Source organism: Callospermophilus lateralis, chromosome 1 (assembly GCF_048772815.1).
Source record: "Callospermophilus lateralis isolate mCalLat2 chromosome 1, mCalLat2.hap1, whole genome shotgun sequence".
Lineage (NCBI taxonomy): Eukaryota > Metazoa > Chordata > Mammalia > Rodentia > Sciuridae > Callospermophilus > Callospermophilus lateralis.
This window is the reverse complement of record NC_135305.1, coordinates 53,983,074-54,003,021: the sequence shown is the minus strand read 5'-3', so window position 1 is coordinate 54,003,021 and position 19,948 is coordinate 53,983,074. Positions and strand designations below refer to the sequence as shown.

The 19,948-nt window shown below is 32.6% G+C and overlaps 1 protein-coding gene across 4 annotated transcripts in view; it reads right to left on the bottom strand.

The window, feature by feature from the left end:
* The window catches only part of Cog5 (component of oligomeric golgi complex 5), a 356,605-nt gene that overhangs the window by 187,855 nt on the left and 148,802 nt on the right, over positions 1–19,948 (bottom strand). For all 4 annotated transcript variants that reach the window (XM_076834507.1, XM_076834478.1, XM_076834497.2 and 1 more), the window contains exon 7: positions 18,223–18,353. In XM_076834507.1, coding sequence (XP_076690622.1) covers positions 18,223–18,353 — 131 coding nt within the window. The remainder of the gene's footprint in view (positions 1–18,222; positions 18,354–19,948) is intronic.

Genomic DNA, 19,948 nt, shown 5'->3' with positions numbered 1-19,948 from the left:
AGATATTAAAACAGCAAATTACAATTGCACATGAGAATCTTCATCACACTCACTACAAAGGTAAAATGAAAAAGACTGCCAAAATCAAACTGTGGCAAGGATTTAGAGAAACTAGAATTCTAAGCTTATGACATGGGGATGTAAAACAACAGAGCCACTTTCCACAACTTACAGTCCTTTAAAAAAGTAGCCATAGCCACGTAGGCACATGCCTGTGGATCCCAGAAACTCTGGAGGCTGGGACAGGAAGATCAAAAGTTCTAGGTCAGCTTCTGCAGCTTAGTGAGATCCTAAGCAACTTTGCAAGGCCATCACAAAATAATCAATAAAATATGCCAGGGCTATAGCTAAGCTGTAAGGGGCCCCTGGGTTCAATCCCTAGTACCAACAACAAAAATTAAAATTAAAAAAGTAACTATAATAATGCTGAGAGTACATAGTCCATGGGGTAGAGGTAAAATTACCTGTATACTATACATGTGTGAGGCCCTAGGTTCAATCCTCAGAACCAAAAACTGAGGTGAGGAGGTGGAGGGATGCAAAAAAGAAACCATAATATTCTTTGCAATAACCTAGCCATTTTGCCTTAGATATTTATACATCAGAGATTTAAACACCTACTGACACTAAAACTTACACTTGAGTGTTCATGCAGCTTTATTTACCACAGGGCTAAACTCAAAATAACCTAAAAGGCTATCAATAGGTGAATGAATAAAGATTACTTTCATAAAATAAAATATTAAAAGTAATAAGAAGTGGGTGCTGGTGTAATCCCAGCAACTCAAGAGACTGAGGCAGGAAGATCACAGGTTCAAGACCAGCTGCAGCAACTTAGCAAAGCCCTAAGCAATTTAGCAAGACCACAAAATAAAAAATAAAAATGAGGGAAAGGGGGATGTAGTTCAGAGTTTAAGCACCCTAAGTCCAATCCCCAGTGCCAAGAGAATGAATGGATGGATGAATGAATGAATGAATGAATGAATGATTAACAATTAATAAATAAAAACAATAAGAAAGGAACAAACTACCAAACACATAATACAGATGAATATCAATTATGTTGAGTAAATTAAGCCAGATACAATTATATAAAACTTTGGAAAATACAAATTAATCTATAATGGCCCAAAGTATTTACCTAGGTTTTCATTTTTTATGAATTACAAAATAAAAATCTTAGTATTTACTAAAATAAAAGTCTACCACAACACTGTATAAATAAAATCTCTTAGAATTACCCAAATGCAAACACATTTGGGAGAAATTTTTGAGAAAGAGACAACAATTATACCTAAAGAGTAATCACAAAATTTTAATCAAAGAACAGTGATAGAATTCTGTATAAAATATAATAAAAATTTAGTCGACTATTGAAAAATTATTCACGGAGCAATAATCCAAAAGACCCTACGGCTAAAAGCAGAAAGTTAATTAGATGTGAATCTATACTGCAAGATGGCAATAAAATAATACAATAACAAATGTTCCTGTGGTCTGTCCATGATAAGAGAATCTGGCAAAGAACAAGACAATAACATGACTGTGAAAACCCTAGAATAACAATACTACTTTACATTCGGTATAAAACAAAATATAGACACAGAACATATGGTAATTAAAATACTGCAAATAAGAGTGGAGAGGAAAGGAGGAAAGGATTAAAGAGCTCACCAAAAAAAAATACAGTTACTTAAGACAAGATCAGTATACGTTAAAAAGTGCATGATAGTAAAGGTTTTGCATGCTACATACAGTGACTGTTATATATTCCTTGCTTATTTCTCCAACAATTTAAAAATTATAAATAAATGAAATCACAGATGAAAAAGGATATGTTTAAACGGATTCCACAGAAATACAAAGTCTCACAAGAAACTACGATAAACAATTATATACTTAAAAAAAAAAACAAACAAACAAACTGGGAAACCTAGAAGAAATGGATAAATTCCTGACCACACACAACTTATCAAAATTGAATTAAGAAGAAATAAAAAAATCTAAACAGACCAATAATGAGTAATCAGATTGAAACAGTAATTAGAAGCCTCCCTCACAATCCCAAAAATAGTCCAGGATCTGATGGCCTTACTTGCTTAATTTTACAAAACATCTGAAGGATAACTAATTCCAATTCTTCTTAAACCATTTCAAAAAACTGAAATAGAAGGACTCTGACAAACTCTTTTATGAGGCTAGCATTACCCTGATACAAAAACCTGACAAAGTTACAACAGAAAGAACTATAAATCATATTGCTGATAAACATACATGCAAAAATTCTCAATTAAATACTAGCAAAACAAATTTAACAGCACATAAAAAAAAAATCATACACCATGAACTAACAGGCTTCCTCCTAAGATTCAAGAATGATTCAACATACCCAAATCAATATATCAAGAGAATGAAGGACAAAAACCTGGTGATCATCTTATTAAATATACACATAAAAAAAGCATTTGGTAAGATTCAACATACCAAATTAACTCAGCAGAAAGCTAAGTCACACCTCAGTTCAGTGTGCAGGCCAAGATTATTCCATTTGAAGTTCAACAGAGAAGGAACTTACAACATTTAAACATCCACCAATATTTAAAACAGATCCTCAGACTAAATCCACCAATATTTAAAACAGATCCTCAGACATTTAAATGAGTTTTTCTGACAACTTTTGCTAAGAATGACATTACATCTCAGAAATTCATTTCAATGTGAAACACCCCAATATGATGTTGATTAGAAAATATAGAATTTAGACCAACCCAAGGATCTGCTGTTCAGAAGGGAGAGGAGATTTCTTGAGTTCTCAAGCTCTCAGCTCAATTCATTTTAATAAGCAATAACTCATGGGCAAGGCAAAAATTGCAAAGATTCCATGAGATTTTTCATTCATGGTTGCAGCCAGAAAAGCATAGTAAGGATTAAATTATTTCTCAACTGGTCCTGGAGCAGTTTATGATTAATGGAAACTGCAGGGACAAATTCACTTTGAAAGGGAAATGGGAATCAAGGGGCAGAATCTGGAGAAATTAATGGAAGAACTGACCTATGATTGTGTGAAGCCACTTGTCATAGTCCATGTTCCCATGCAGGGATAGGAAACCCTTTTGTTCTGAGACTATGCCCTTAAGAGAAGTCCTTATTCATCTCAAAAACCCGTTGTCAGCAGAACACAACAGCAGAAAAATACGGATACCCTTTGAGAAATCTCCAGATACTTACTTGGAAAAAAGACAAGGAGATAAAGAAGATGGATATAACAATTCCTGGAAAAATGCTCAAGTAAATGACACTGTTAATAATTAAGGGACTCACATATTTTCCATGTTCATTTTCCAGGAAAAGGACTACCCTACGCCTAAAGAGAAAGATGTTTGTTGTGAGATACTCACACAACTCCAGAGGAGCAAGGGTAGGTACCTCTAATTCCCAGAAAGGGTCCCTGAAATGATCTTCTTATCAAAACATCACTGTGGAGGTGCAACCCACACTTCTCTCTAAACCAGACAGTCCTCCTCTAAGCCTGTCTCTACCTACCTGAGCAAGGAGGGAACTTCCACATGTGAGGGATATCAAGAGAAATTCCATGAAGTCCCCAAATCATACAAGTGAGAGAAATGTCCCAAGGTTTTTAGGTATCCTGTCACTATAGCTCACCAGAGAAGACACAGGAATGAAAGGTCATTTGTTCATACTAAGTGTCAAAACAGCTTCTTCCAGACATCAGACTTGCATGTACATCAGATGAGTCACGCAAAGGAAAAGCCTTTCATGTGCAGAGTAAAAAGACTTTTCATGTGAAAAGACCTTTATCCACAAAACCAACCTGAGGCTTATGACAGAATTCACACAAAAGAAACCCTATACATATTCCTTTTGCCAGAGAAGCTACCACTCATCCTGTCAGCTGAGGATTCACCAGAAAATCAGACTCAAAAGTTTTCTTTCCATACCAGAAGCTTCCTTAGCTACTGCTCCTATATAATTTATATGCACATATATGTACATTTCCATTATATTTATCCATTGAGAATATATACATAACTTCCCGATCAGGCTTTCTCTGTTTACTATCTCACATCACTAAAATGTAAGGCTAAAGAGGGCATAGAATTGCTCGATTTTGTTCATTAAAGTATTCCAAGTATCTAGAAAAGTGGGATTATTATTTAATGTTAAATAGATATCTGTTCAGTGAACAAATAAACAAAACATGATTCAACATCCATTCATGATAAAATTCACAAAAATTAGGTATAGAAGAAATGTATCTGAAAATACTAAAGGCTATGTATGAAAAGCCCACAGTAAATATGATACTTAGAGGAAACCAAGTATTTCCTGTAAGATCAGGAACATGACAAAGATGCCCACTTTCACCATACTTATTTATAGAGTACTGAAAATCTGAGTAAGTCCAACTAGGCAATAGAAAGAAATAAAGGGTATTCGAATTGGAAAGGAAGAAGTTAAATTATCCATGTTTTGCAGATAACATGATTTTATACACAGAAATCCTAAATATTTCATGAAAAAATTGTTGGAACTGATAAACAAATTCAGTAAAGTTCCGGAGTACAAAATCAACATACAAGAAAAGCAGCATTTCATTTTTTTTCTAAAAAAAAGAAAAAAGAAACTTTCGCTAATGTACTGAAACACAGACACACATTTTACTAAGAATGCAGATTCAGATCCATTGTCTCCTGACAGCATGCCAGAAAAGCAGCATTTTTATGTATCAATAATAAACTTACTATAAAAGAAATTAAGAAAGTAATCCTATTTAAAACAACTGCAAAAAAATTTAGGATTAAATTAACCAAAGAAGTGAAATATCTATAAAATAAAAATTATAAAACACTGATGAAATAAATGATATAGGACACACAAAAAAGGAAAAACATCCTGTGTTTATAGATTATAAGAATGAATATTATTAAATGACCATACTATCCAAAGCAACCTACAGAGTCAATGAAATTCCCATCAAAATATTAATGACTCTTTTCACAGGTAGACAAAATACAATCCTAAAATTCACATGGAACTACAAAGGATCCAAAATAGCCAAAGCAATCTTCAGGGGGCAAAAATCATGCTGGGAACATCACAATATATGATTCAAAACATACAACAAAGCTATAATAATCAAAACAGCATGGTACTGTCATAAAAACAGACACATAGACCAATGGAACAGAATAAAGAACCCAGAAATTTAAAGCATGTTCACAGAACTGATTTTTGACAAAGGTGCTAAAAATCAGTGAAGGAAAAAATAGTCTCTTCAATAATATGATGCTGGCAAAATTGTATATACATATTCAGAAGAACAAACCTAGATCCCTTCTCTCACAGGTCATACAAAAATAAACACAAACTGAGCCAGGCATGGTGGCGCATGCCTGTAATCCCAGCACCTCAGGAGGCTGAGGAAGGAGTATTACAGATTTGAAGCCAGCCTTGGCAATTTAGTGAGACCATAAGCAACCTAGTGAGACCTAGTCTCAAAAAGGGCGGTGGGCGGTGGTGGGGTGGTGGGATGTGACTCAGTGGTTAAGCACCCCTGGGTTCCATCCCTGGTACCAAAACAAACAATAAACAAAAAACACACACACACATACACACACACACACACACACACACAAACTGGATCAAAGACCTAAATGCAAAACCTAAAATATTGAAATTACAAAATTACTACAAGAAAACAGGGAAACACTAAGACATTTGGGCATGAATTTTTTGGGGGGCGGGGGCAGGTAGATTCCCAAAGGCACATGCAACAAAAGTAAAATTAGATAAATGGGATTATCAATTTGGGGGAGGAAAAGAGGGTAGTGGGAATCAAACCCAGGGTTGCACATACTAAACTAGTGGTGTACCACTGAGCCATATCCCCATTGTCAACAAACGGGATTATATCAAACTAAGAAGCTTCTACATATCATAAATCAACAATAAATCAACATGGTTAAGAGACAAGCTACAGAATAGGAGAAAATATCTGCAAACTAGTTATCCAATAAGGGGTTAACCCGAATATATAAGAAAAAAAGCTGATTACCACCCCAACAAAAAAAAAGTTAATTAAAAATAACCTAAAGAACTGAACAGACACTTCTCAAAGGATGATATACAAATGACAGGTATGTGGAAAAAATTATCAGCCTCACTAATCATCAGGGAATATCAGGGAAATGTAGCTCAAAAGCACAATCAGATATTATCTCAACCCAGTCAGAATGGCTATCATCAAAAAAGGCAAAAAGTAACAAATGCTAGTGAGGATGTGGTGAAAGCAGAACTCTCATATACTATTGGTAGAAAACTAAATTAGTACACTATGGAAAATAGTATGGAGATTCTGAAAAAAAAAAAAAAAACTACAAATGGAACTACCACAAGATCTAGCTATTCCACTACTGTGTATATATCCAAAGGAGATAAACTCATTATACCCACTGCCCAAAAAAATACTTGCACTCCCATGTTTACTGCAATACTATTCACAACAGCTAAAATTTGGAAATCTACTCAGTTGCCCATCAGTGGATGAATGAATAAAGAAAATGCAGTATATATGCAAAAGGGAATAATAGTACTTGGCCACAGAAAAGAATGAAAACCTGTCAATTCAGGAACATGGATGAAATAAAGTCATTTTCTAAATCTTTGAAACAGCCAGATAGACAAACATAAAAACTATATGTTTCACTCTTTTTTATAAACCAAAAAAAAAAGTGAACTCTTAGAAGCACAGAATGAAAGAGTGGTCACTAGAAACTAGAAAGGGTACAAGGAGGGAGGACAGAATGCTGAGGATCGAACCCAGCGCCCAGCGCATGCCAGGCGAGCGTGCTACCGCTTGAGCCACATCCCCAGCCCAAGAAGTTTAAAAGGGGCTCCAAAACACTGTTAAGAGGAGGGTTTTCTGTAGCACTATTTTTTAAAACAATCTATATTATTTCAAAATTTCTAGAAAAGTACAAAACTCCCAACACATTAAAAATTGTTTTTTAAGGAGATGAAAATGCTTATTACCCCAATTTGATTACTGTACATTATATACATGTGTCAAATTGCTACAGTGTACCCTATAAAGATATACAAATATTATGTCTCAAAAAAGGGAAAAACCTAAAAACTATTGAAATTCTTTAACTTAAAAAGGGCAAAAACAATATTGAAATAGAACAAACAAGAGGAGTTTCTGTAAACTCAAATTTATTCTAGAATTTATGAGATGAGTCAGAAAAAAATTCTAGTATATAGCAATAGAAAGACTTCTAAGCTTGAAAAATCAACTGACAAATGCTATTGATGTTTGTTGGATCCGTAAGAAAGAGAGAGAACAAAAGAAATGATGTTGTATGACTTACATAGTTTATGTATTCAACATGGCCAGGAACTTCTCTTTGAAGCTCAAGTAAATGCTTAACATCTAATACTCCATTTAACACACTCAGAATTTTTAATCACAAAAAGAGTTCATAATGTCATAATCACATATGGTATGCTATGTAGGCATTTATCTAATAAACTTCAATTCTACTCTGTCATCTAAGAGAACCCCATCTAGATTATATTGTCATGGTAGGTACTACTGGCTGACAAATGATAAGCACCAGTACCATGGGCTTCATTTGAGGAGGTTTCTGCTTTAGGAAAAAGCAAGTTCATGGATATTTAGTTACTTTGTTAGCAACAGTTACCACAGAACAGAGTAAAGCCATATACTAAGCTTTAAAAGAACTAAATGCAAAGACCCTCTTTCATGATGACCTCTCAAGAAAGTAAGTACATCATCATCCTCCACTTTAAATCTCCACAAAATTCTGTACTGTTTACTAGAAAATCTTAAAATTCACAAGTTAAAGTCATCCTGCTAATTAAAATATCACAATTTCACTGTGGGGGCCTCGTATCTATGGTGATGCAGGAACTCATCCAGATCAAAATCTATCACCTATTTTTGAAAGCTAGTTAAAGCTTGATGTAATGGAGTCTACTTCTATCCTTTAAAATATATATATATATCCTGTCAGTGAAAGATTCCAAGGGTTATTAGAAAACAGAGAGAAACAGGAGTCAGGGAAGCAGGTGCTTCATACAGTGATAGCCCTTACAGTGACAATACCTGCCTATGGAATGTCTTTCCAATAAGGTAATATACTACACTTGCCCAGAAGATGTGCTCTAAACCATCGGTCCTTCCAAATGTCTGAAAAGTGGCAGTGGTACTACTATAAATTTTTCCACATAGAAATAATAATAAGCCTTTCTAAAAGGCTTTTCCATATAGAAATAACAAGGATGAGGTTGGAAATTTATTTATATACATTATGTAGGAAGAAGTAACAGTTTCTCTGTATATAAGTAGTCATTTGGTGTATATAAGTTTGAAAACTAAAATTTTATATCAGTGCAGTAGGGATTTTGTAATACTACATAACAATTTAACACTTACAAATGGATGCAACACACTTAGTCAATTAACAAGGAAAAAAAGAGGGTAACTATTGAACAGATACCTGCATTAACTAAAAAAAAAAAATGAGGTATGAAAAGGAATGCTAAATAAATTACACTAGCTTTCTTTTATTAAACAGCTGTTTCAGATAATGAAAGACTGGCTACTGTCTTAGACTCTTTGGACTGCTATAACAAAATACCATAAGCTGGATGACTTATGAAACAAAAGAAATTTATTTCTCACAATTTTGGAATTGGGAAGTCCAAATCAAAGTGCCAAAAGATGGGGTGCTCAGTGAGGGCATGCCTTCGAATTCATACAAGAATGTCTTTCAGCTGTAACTTTTTCTTTTTATTTTTTTAATGGACATAATATCTTTATTTATTTTATTCATTTTTTAAATGTGATACTACTGAGGATCGAACCCAGTGCCTCACATGTGCAAGGCAAGCAAGCACCCTACCACTGAGCTATAACCCCAACCCCTAGTTATAATCTTATATGGCAAAAAGAATGAGAGTTCTCTCAGTCAAGTAAAAAGAGAGTTCTCTCAGTAAAATGAGAAGTGGGATAAGAGGATATGGTTGATGAAAAGTTGAGAAAGTCTCCTGTAAGGGCACTAATCCCACTTATCAGGACTCCACCACCTTTATGAGCTAATTTACACTTCCCAATGACCCAACCTCTTAATATCATAACCACAGATGTTAGGATTTCAACATATAAACTGGGAGGAAGGCACAAATGTATGCATAGCACAGCAGCCATTCAACAGAAGTGACAACATCTGCAAATTACATTTTGGTAACTATCATCATTATTACTGTTATTTTATTAAGGGTGGAATACAAAGAAGTGGTAGAAACAGCATCTGTTTCTTGAAGGTGATTCTATCGGACAATAACAATTAGATTTTTTATATTTTTCCTTTATTTATATTATTTTTTTAATGTGATGATGAGGATTAACCCAGTGCCTCGCATGTGTGATGCAAGTGCTCCACTGCTGAGCTATAACCCCAGCTGCACAATTTGATTTTGTGAAAAAAATCTCATTGACTTATCAGTCAACTGCCAAATCATCCAAAATCACTGAAAATAAGGAAGATGAACACTTTTATTGCTCTTAACTACTGTGAATTCAACAACTGGTAAAGATAACAATGATTCTTATGCTAAAACTTTCCTATGTTCATGTATGAATACACTACCAGTACAACTCTACATAATGTACAACCACAAGACTGGGATCCTAATTAGAATAAGTTATACTATAATATGTCAAAATATACTCTACTATCATGTATATCTAAAAACAATAAAAAAGAAAAAAGTCTTGCACTATTGTAGTTTTACAATTAATTGATATTCCCCCAGTAATATACTAAAAAATTGATAATGAAAATGATGACCATCAACTACATACTCAATAAAGAGGATCACCAATAATTTTGAGAAATCAAATTAGTGTCAGAAATTGATTATTAAATGCAAGTGATGACATGATATAATCTTTCAAAAGTTCTTTGTTTACTAAGCATCTCTTCATACTATGAGCTCATAAAGTACTTAAGAGTACAATATTTTATGAATGTAATAGTATCTCAAAATTACTTCTTTTAGAAGCTATATATACTAAATATTAATTATATAGTTAATTATATCAATGATCTCTGATAAGTAAGAGAATATAATTTAAGAAAGATAAATAGGGCTGGGGCTGTAGCTCAAAAGCAGAGCACTAGCATGTGTGAGGCACTGAGTTCAATCCTTAGCACTACATAAAAAAATAAATAAACAAATAAAAAAATTAAAGGCATTCTGTCCATCTACAACTACCAAATATATATATATATATATATATCTGGTATATATATATGAAAGAAAAAAAAAAGATAAATAAGCCGGGTGCAGTGGTGCATGCCTGCAATCCCAGTGGCTCCAGAGGCTGACACAGGAGTTTCACAAGTTCAAAGCCAGCCTCATCAATTTAGCAAGGAGCTAATAAGCAACTCACTGAGACCCTGTCTGTAAATAAAATACAAAAAGGGCCTGTAGATGTGGTTTAGTGGTTAAGTGTCCTTGAGTTCAATCCCCAGTACCAAAAATAAGTAAATAGATAGATAGATAGATAGATAAATAAATGCTGCAGCTATGTTCTAATAAGAAGTGAAGAGAGTATTCCAAGGACAAAAAACAAAAACAACAACAACAACCAAAAAAAAAAAAAACAAACAAACAAACAAACAAAAAAAAAGACCACAAAGTCCTTAATGGAGAAAGGAAAATGGAATGTGAAAAACTAAAAGAAAGTTGTAGGGCTGAAAAGCAGAGAGTGGTATAAAACAAACATGTTTAAATGCTGATACAAAGCTAGTAAAAGCGAAAGGATGAGATGATGATATAAATAAGAAATAGAAATATCAACAACATAAGGTTCTAACAAAATAAAATAGATCTAGTGCACAGGTGATGTGGAAGGCTTCTCTGTGAAGTAGAAATTAAGGGCATCTGCTCAGAGGGTAGAAGTAAGAGGGGGAAGGCTGATAGAAGATCAAAAAGTCTAAAGAAGTAATTTCAGATCACGAAAATGGAAAAAGCCAGAGAACAAAAATTCTGAGGAATACTGAGTGACCAGTTTGGATCAGACATCATATGGAGACTTCCTAAAGTCATTTTTACAGTATAAATGAAAAATGCCATAAAAATTTATTTTCCAATATGAACTACTGCACGAATTATCTAATAGTCTTCAATGTAATTATTTAACAAAATCAGAAGAAAGTGCTTGGCTTAATAAAGAAAGGGGAAAACTAGGAGCTCCTGATCATGATTCTGCCACTTACCAGCTATATACTTGTCAGTTAATTATCTAGGCTTTCCATATCTTTGTTTACTTCCCTATAAGAAAGTTGGTAATTATTTCTTCCTTACAGATTTGTTATTATGATTTATAACCAACAAAATATAACAAAACCTGGCAAGTAAGAGCATTTAATAAAAGTTTCATTCTTAATCCCTAAACTGCCTGCTGACAAGGTGTTGCTCTCCAAGAAGAAGTCATTAGCTCCAAAACACAGGCTCTCTCCAAAAGACACCCTCCTGCCCAATAATGATCCCAGTGGCATCATTATTAAGGGCTTAACTCTCTTAACTCTGCAAAGCCAGAAACCAGACTTCATGAAAATAAGCCAGAGGACCCAGACTGAGGAAAAAATACACACAAAATTAAATTCAGAAATAAGTAAGTTTATAAACATAAATATTAATTTACAGACAAGAAATATAGTAAACTCTGAATCAAACCAGAATGTTAATACTATAAATCAGTACGTTTTTCTCCCTTTAGGAAAATTATATGAAAAGCTGCTATGGTCTAAAAGTTTGTGTCCCTCCCCACATTCATATGTTGAAATCCTAACCTCTAAGATGATACTATTAGGAGGTGGGGTATTTGGGAGCAGATTAGGTCATAAGGTTGACCCTCATTAACAGGATTTGTTCTGTAGTAAGAGAAACTCCAGAGTGCTCCTTCACTCCTTGAACCATGTGAGGAAATAAAGAGAAGGTGCCTTCTGTGAACCAAAAAGTGGAGCTTCACCAGACACCCAATCTGCTGATCTTGATCTTGGACTTGAAATAAATTTCTGTTGTTTGTAAGTTACCCAGTTTACAGCATTTTGTTATAGCAGGCCAAAGAGACTGAGACAGAAGCCAAATTATACTCAAAAGGTTACTTTCTACATCTAACTCAGACAGTGATTTGGATAGTAATGACTAAGGTCAACAAACTATGATAAAATGACATATACTGCCTTACAAAAAGATAATATTCCTATCCACTGGACAGTATCTACCTTTCTCTGAACCATGCTGAAACCTAAAGTGCTTTATTTATTTCTAAGATTATGCATATCATTCCATATCTACCCATACAGACATAAATTATTTTTACATTTTTTTTTCTTTTTATCTAACTTAATCTCATTGGTTAAGAAGACGACTTTGGCTATAAAAGAAGATCATCTACTTCAATCATCTTTTGATAAATTTACATAGTCTGAACATATAATCAATCAATATTTGAGGAATATTAATTTCACAAATAAAATTTCCTTTGAGTTTTTATATGAATTTAAAAATTGAAACAAAATCAAATTTAACAACTGCTAAAATACGTACAAAACAATATCTAAACATACTTAGTACCCTAGAAAATGCCTTCTTACTTTAACTATACGAGGAAAAATCATTTTAAAATCATCATTCCTTTATGACATGTTAAAATCACCTCCACTTACTGAAAATAGAATTTGTTTTTACAAACTTTGGCAGTTTGTAAAAACAACTATTTGGTTTGAGTCCCATTACTCTAAAATATAGTGAAATATTAAGAACTGTGTAAATTAAAGTTCTATACAGACATATTGTCATCCTTTGGTATTCACAGGGAATTGGCTCCAGTATACCTCCCACTCAAAGATGCCAAAATCAATGGATGCTCCAGTTCCTTATATAAAATGGTATAACATTTGCATATAGCTTACACACATCCTTCCAGTTATCATGTTAAGATTACTTATAAAATGTAAATACTAGGCACATAATTGTCATACTGTACAATTTAGGAAACAGTGACAAAAAAAAAAGTCTGCACACATTCAACTATAGGCTTAACTACAGAGTACATAAGAATAAGACACGAGCCAAAGGATACTCATACAATTGTGTTTGGAAGGCTAAAGATGTATAACGTGGTGGGAGGCCACAGTAAGTGAGGCCTATACATCACTTCTTTTGCATTGATACAGTGTTATGGTCAGCATGTAACAAATTCAAGTTTTGCTTTTTGGAATTTGTTGGAATTTTAAAAAAATTACCTTTGATCAGCAGTTGATTGAATCTGCAGACATGGAACCGCAGATATGTTTGGTTAACTTATGTATGTGTAGAAGGAGGATAAACACTTCTAAAGTTAGAAGAATGAAAATAGATATGCAATAAAATTTTAACTCATACATGAGGTGATAATATGCCTATTAGACTATTCATATAAAATATTATATTTTATAATAATATTTTCTGAAATGTTAATTGCCACCTCTTTTGCAAATATATAAGCTGCACTGCTATCAATGTTCTATAGAAATACCCATTCTTATTTACATTTGATTTGGAATTTCTTAATAATTTCTTTGAGAAGATAAGGACTGTGAAATTATCCTTCAAAAGAAACACCAAGATTGTAATATGGTGTTTTATTCAATTATTTATTGCAATTACTTATTTAATAAGTATTTTACTGAGCAATAAGAGGAAGGAGAAAAAATATATAGTTCTAGTTCTTAATGAAATTCAATCCAAAGAGTTCATCAGAAATATATGTATTATATCAACAATAAATAAAATACCCAAATAATAATAAATAACCTTAATTAAGCAATTTCATCTTAAGGATGTTATTACAACCCTAAATACAGGTTCTAAACAAACCCAGAAGGAAGGGCTTTGTGAAGAAATTACCAAAAAAGTTGAGTATTGAAGAATCAATACAAAACAAATAAGCAGGAGAATTAGACCATTAAATATGTTCAAGAAATAGTTAGCATTTAATGCAAACACATAGACTAAACAAACCCTGGTACTGATCAGAGAACCAAAGGCAATTACACCTAAGTGTCCTCTGGGGATGTGGCAAGATTGCAAGCAGCACAAGGAGTATAAGATTTATAATGAACCAAGCTGTTGAAAAAGTCTATGTGATGCATGGATATGATTAAATATCCTTCAATAAGATCATTTTGAAAGCAGTATGAATATCAAATTAAATTAGGGCCACTAACACCTATAGTAATCTAGGTGAGAAAGCTAAAAGCAAAAAATGTGAAAATAAAAATAAATGGGTTTGGGCTGGGCTTGTGGCTCAGTGGTAGAGTGCTTGCCTTGCACGTGTGAGGCCCTGGGTTTGATCCTCAGCACCACATAAAAATAAATAAATGAAATAAAGGTTTTTTAAAAAAGTTATCCTTTAAAAATAAATAAATATGTTTGCCTAGGATCTGACCCACATGCTATTTTTACAAATAAAATTTTACTGGAATATTCATTTACATATTGCCTGTGGCTGCTTTCTGACCACAACAGAATTCAGTAGTATGACTAAAACAGAATAGCCCACAAAGTCTAAACTAATTGCTGTCTGGCTTTTTGCAGAAAATGTCCTGATCTTTTGAATAGCTCATTCCCAAGTTTCCCAGGTGAAAGGTGCAGTTCTCTAACAGTGAACAAACAGTTTACAGGAGATACATATGACATTTCTTTTTTAATTTTCTGAGTTACAGGGTCATTGTAATATCCACTTGGAATAATGTGAATGATTCCATAAGTGAACTTACTTAACATACATTCTGGCTTACTTTTAAGTATGCTTTTTCTGTGGAATCAGTGAGAGACTTTTTCTGACCCCATTGTATAAAAGGTTTCAGATATGACTTAGGTTTTGTAAACTGTAGCACCTGTGTAAAATTTAGAAGGCAGAGGCTGTACTTTTCCAACATTTACTGTTTTTCCTGGCAAGTTTGATCATACATGTGTAAACATTTTTCTCTGTTGTCTCTAAAAGGTTCTAATGCCTGGGTCCTAGCTTCATGAATGTTGATAAGTAAAACACTGGCACTGACTTTGTTGATCAGGGTCATGTCAGAGGCCATATGCTTCTAAAGCTATCAACTGCACTGAACAATAACCAAAACAGCTGGCAGTTTCCTAACATACAAGGATCATTAATGTCCCAGGTTGCCTAATTTTGCATACTACATAGTTCCTGATTCCCAAGTTTCCCAGGTAAATAAGGCTACTCTGTAACAGCCAATGAAAAGAGTAAGCTCAACTTACAGCCTTTTTCTTGAGCCTTCCCTATGATATCTTATAATAAATCCCTGCTTGTTAAAATTAGCTAGAAGTAGATTCTATTTTCAAGCAAACACTAACAATACACTAACAATCCTGATGCATACATATATAGATCAAGAATTAGAAAAAAAGCTCTAGGATTCAGATTGAAATTTGAAAGTTATCAGCAAACAGAAATATATGAGACCACCAATGAAAAAAACATGTGAAGTAAAAAGAAGTCAAACAGACAAAGGAAAGACAAACATTAATGAAGTGGCTGAAGTTGTTAAGAATGAGGAAAAAATCCCAACCAAGGTCAAGAGAAAAACAAAGAAAAAGAAATCAAGGGAAATTTGGTGTTAGAGAAACTGAAAGAAAGGGAGTATCAAGAAGTTGAAACGATCACCAAGGTAAAAAAAAAAAAAAAAAAAAAAAAAATATTGAGAGGAGCAAAAAGGTGAAAGACTTTGGGGAAATTTGGAGACATAAATAAAAGTAGATTTACTGAAGAGGGTATATTAGAAGCCAGAATAAACTAGGGACTACATGAGAAATCAAGAAAAGGAGGCAGTAGTAAGATTAGTCTATTCTTCCAAACAGTTTGGTTGTGAAGTATAGAAACAAGGAAATATCTACATGCTGTTTGTAGCCATAAAGAATATTTAAAACTGAAGATTCCTTTTTCCTTTCATGTAGGAAAAACTTGAGTATCTTTGTATGCTGCTAGTAGAACAGAAAAGGCTGAAGATTCAGAAAAGGAAAACAGCAGAGTACAGAAGGAAAGCAGCCAGGGTGATGGGAAATTAGCCTTTAACAGGAAGGTAAAATATTTAATAGAGATGGACATTTAAGAATGATGTTGACAGAAGTTAAAAAAAACCTCAGTTTCATTGGTCTTGATTTTCTTAATGAGGAATGAGATAAGATTCTGTTATTACAATAGAAAAGAAGGGATTGAATTAAAGATTCATAGGAAATAAAGATTGTAAACAGTCATTTGTGAAATGAAAGGAAACTGTATACACTAAAAAATAATGAGATCCCAGATGTATTTAAAAACCAAAAATTTAATTACATCAATCTTATAATTATTTGATTTTTACTTGGCACTGAAAAGGCTAGCATGGAGTAAGAAATAAGGCTAGATGTTCAATGACCCACAAATGGCACTGTGACATGAAAGCTTAGTATAAAGGCAGGGGTAAAAGAATTTGACAGTATCATCAAGAGCAACAGTTCTTTCAAGATCTACTGAATCAGAAACTCCGGGCATTAGGCTCAGCTTTCTCTGTTTTTAAAAGGCCTCCCAGCAACTTTGATGCATGCTAAAGTTTTAGAACAGATGAAGTCAGACGAACAGATAAAATACAAATCTCAGATCAACTTAATATAGAAAAATTGTAGAGTCAGAGAAGATCACAGACATGATTGACAGAGTAGAAAACCAAGTAGTGAAGACAACTGATGTTGTAAATACATGAAAAGACTGGTGTTCTCAATGAATAAAATAATTATGTTTTATAATAGGAACAGGGAAAAGGCTGAAAAAAATAAGGAGCTCATGGCCAAAGACCGAGACATTAGATATGTGCAAAAGATGACAATCCAAGATTATTAATGGGAAAAAGATGCAAAAGTAGAAGAGAAAGGAAGGGTAATAGATTTCATGTTTGAGCAAGTAAACATCAAAAAGCTGTATAGCCAATGTATAAAAATATGCACAAGCACTGATAACATGGAATTATGGGATTTTAAGATAAAGAGAAAACAGTTCCACCTAAATCCTGAATGAATACATGGGAGAGATAAAGGTGTCAGTAGATACAATCAACCACATAAAGAATAGGACATTAGACAAAGGAAGTATATCCCCAAGGAAGGTATAATTTATATAGAATAGAAGATTACAGAATCAAACCCAGCAGCTACTCTGTAGAAAGGTAACTCCCCTTTCATGTTTCATTCAGGACAGACAGATTAAGAAAGTTGTGTTTTAAATCCTTACCTGTTAATGATCTAAAAAGGTATCTCTCACATGTAATGTAGAAAAAAATATTATTTTTCAAAATAATATACATATTTCGTCCTCATAGATAAAATTGATCTCTAGTGTTAGAAGTTATGATAACCCTTACCACTGGGAAAGAGGGAGAAAGTAATAATTGTGAGAAACCCAGACTCTAAGACAGCAGGAATGTTCTATGTCATGATGTGAGTTTTGATTTCACACATATGTTCACACTGTAGTATTTCATTCTCTAGGTACATTTTTGACTTGTTCATTTTTCAAAATGTACATAATATTCGATTTTACAAGTTTAATCCAGAAAATTAAGCATAAGAATAAGATACCTTAGGAAAAATTTCAAATCATTTTTTAAAAATTATGACACAACAATTAGTTATGGTATAAGGTATGGGGGGGCTAGAGATTAAAATTTGGATCCAAACCATTTCATTTACTAGCTATATATCTTAACAAATTATTTAAGCTGTTTCATCATCTGTAAAATGGAAATAACAATAATACCAACTATACTGTGGTTGAAAGGATACCTTGAACAAAGCAGACACATTCCACAGATATAACTATTATCTATCATACATAAAATGTACATCATATAAAATGATTTCATATTATATACACAGAAAACTTAGGCCTAATTTAGAATTAAATATATCAAAACATATTAAAATTTACCTGTATTTATATGTGTCCTACTATCCAATTTAATTGTAGGCATAGTTCCTCAGTAATAAAGACATTTATTACTCTTTTGGATGCAAAGTCAAAATCTGTCAATATTATGACATATTTCACATAAAAAATAATATTTTTATTACCTGAGTCTCTACACCCTGCTCTAGCAGGCGCTTAGCTTGATTTTCCACTTCAAGTCGAGCTCTTGCAATAAAAAGTAGATCATTTTCTATTACTTCTATTCCAGAAAGATCTATTCCTTGAGAAAGATAATCTATTGGGAAAAAAAACACATTTAAAATATTTCAATATCAAATATGAAGGCATCAACATATCATGAATAAATTTTTCAAAAATATTATAAATTTACTATTCAAAAATCCATATTTTAAAAAGTAAGAGTTTCTCAAATTTTTTTACCTAATAAACAAATTTCAATTTGGAGGCAAATGTCCCAAATAAGAAACAGTTGGTAAAACGAAAACTTAAATTATGATTACTTCAAGTTCAAGCAAAGTCATTAGATTACATTAAAAAGTTTCAAATTTGTTTTAATATAAATAAGTATCTTGGTACTTCCAGAAATTTCTCAAGTTGCAATGCAGATTTAAAAGTTATTCTCCAAGATTAAAACATCTGAAATAAATGTTCAACATTTGGAGAATAAGATTAATGAATTATGTAACAAGATTCATAAATTATGTAAAACTTAGCATTTTGCCAATTTACATCATCAAGCAAACCTAATTGTTTAATTTTAGAATTTTCATATTAATGAATGAAAAAAAAACTATATTGGTGAATTAACTATTTCTATAGGACAAATTTGCACCGTAAGAACTGTGAAAACATTCTACTAAGACCTTAACAGCATCTGCATGCTTAGAATTGGGGAAATTCTTCCCTTTTTTTTCTTACTCTTAAACATATTGAAGGTAATTAAAATGCAAGTAACAAAGATCAAAGTTTAATTTGAGTTTAGACACAGTTCTATAACTCATGCTTTCTATTTTAACAAGACAAATTATTTCTAAAAAGTAAAATTTACTTAGATGGAAAACTTAATTTTGCCAGTTATTAGAATATCAAATGTATTTTCCTACATATTCTTAATTAGAATTACTGTTTATCTTTGGTCTTATTAAAATATATGTCTAGCAATTACATTTTATCATGGTTTACTTAAGTTGGTCAAAACATGGTACATAGGTTAAACTACATTAGAGTAGGCAATACAATATTAACTAAACACATATCAGCACTCAAATATGTTTGTGATATTTGAACACTACATAGGTTTAGTTTTACACACAAGGACAAAAGAATACAAAAGTACCAATACTGTGTTATACTACAGTTACATACTATAGTTATTTTTAATTATATTATAACCACAAGCATTTTTTTTAAATGTGTATATCCAAAAGGATAAAAGGTTTATTCAGTGAAACGTTCACTGAAAATGCCAGCAAACCATTTCAACTTTGATGTGATCATAGACAAGTGATCTTGTCAAAGTCTCTATGAGCTTCAGGTTTTTCTCACCTATAAAATAGCAACAATTTATAATTCATTCCCTTCATACTCTTCAGACTATTATCAGAATCAAAATAAGACAAGCTATACTATATACCAATTTATTACATAAATTTTGAACAGTAATACATAGAATATAAAAAGAAAATCTGATTTTTTCCACTAATTTTTTTTCATACTTTTATTGAGGTAAAACTGGAGTTCAATAAAATGAACATATTTAAAGTATGCAATTTGATCAGTTTTGACACATACATATACAGTCAATATAAAAAGCATTTCCATTACTTTTTAAATTTGAACTCATGCAGACTGTGTTTCCTGCATGATTTA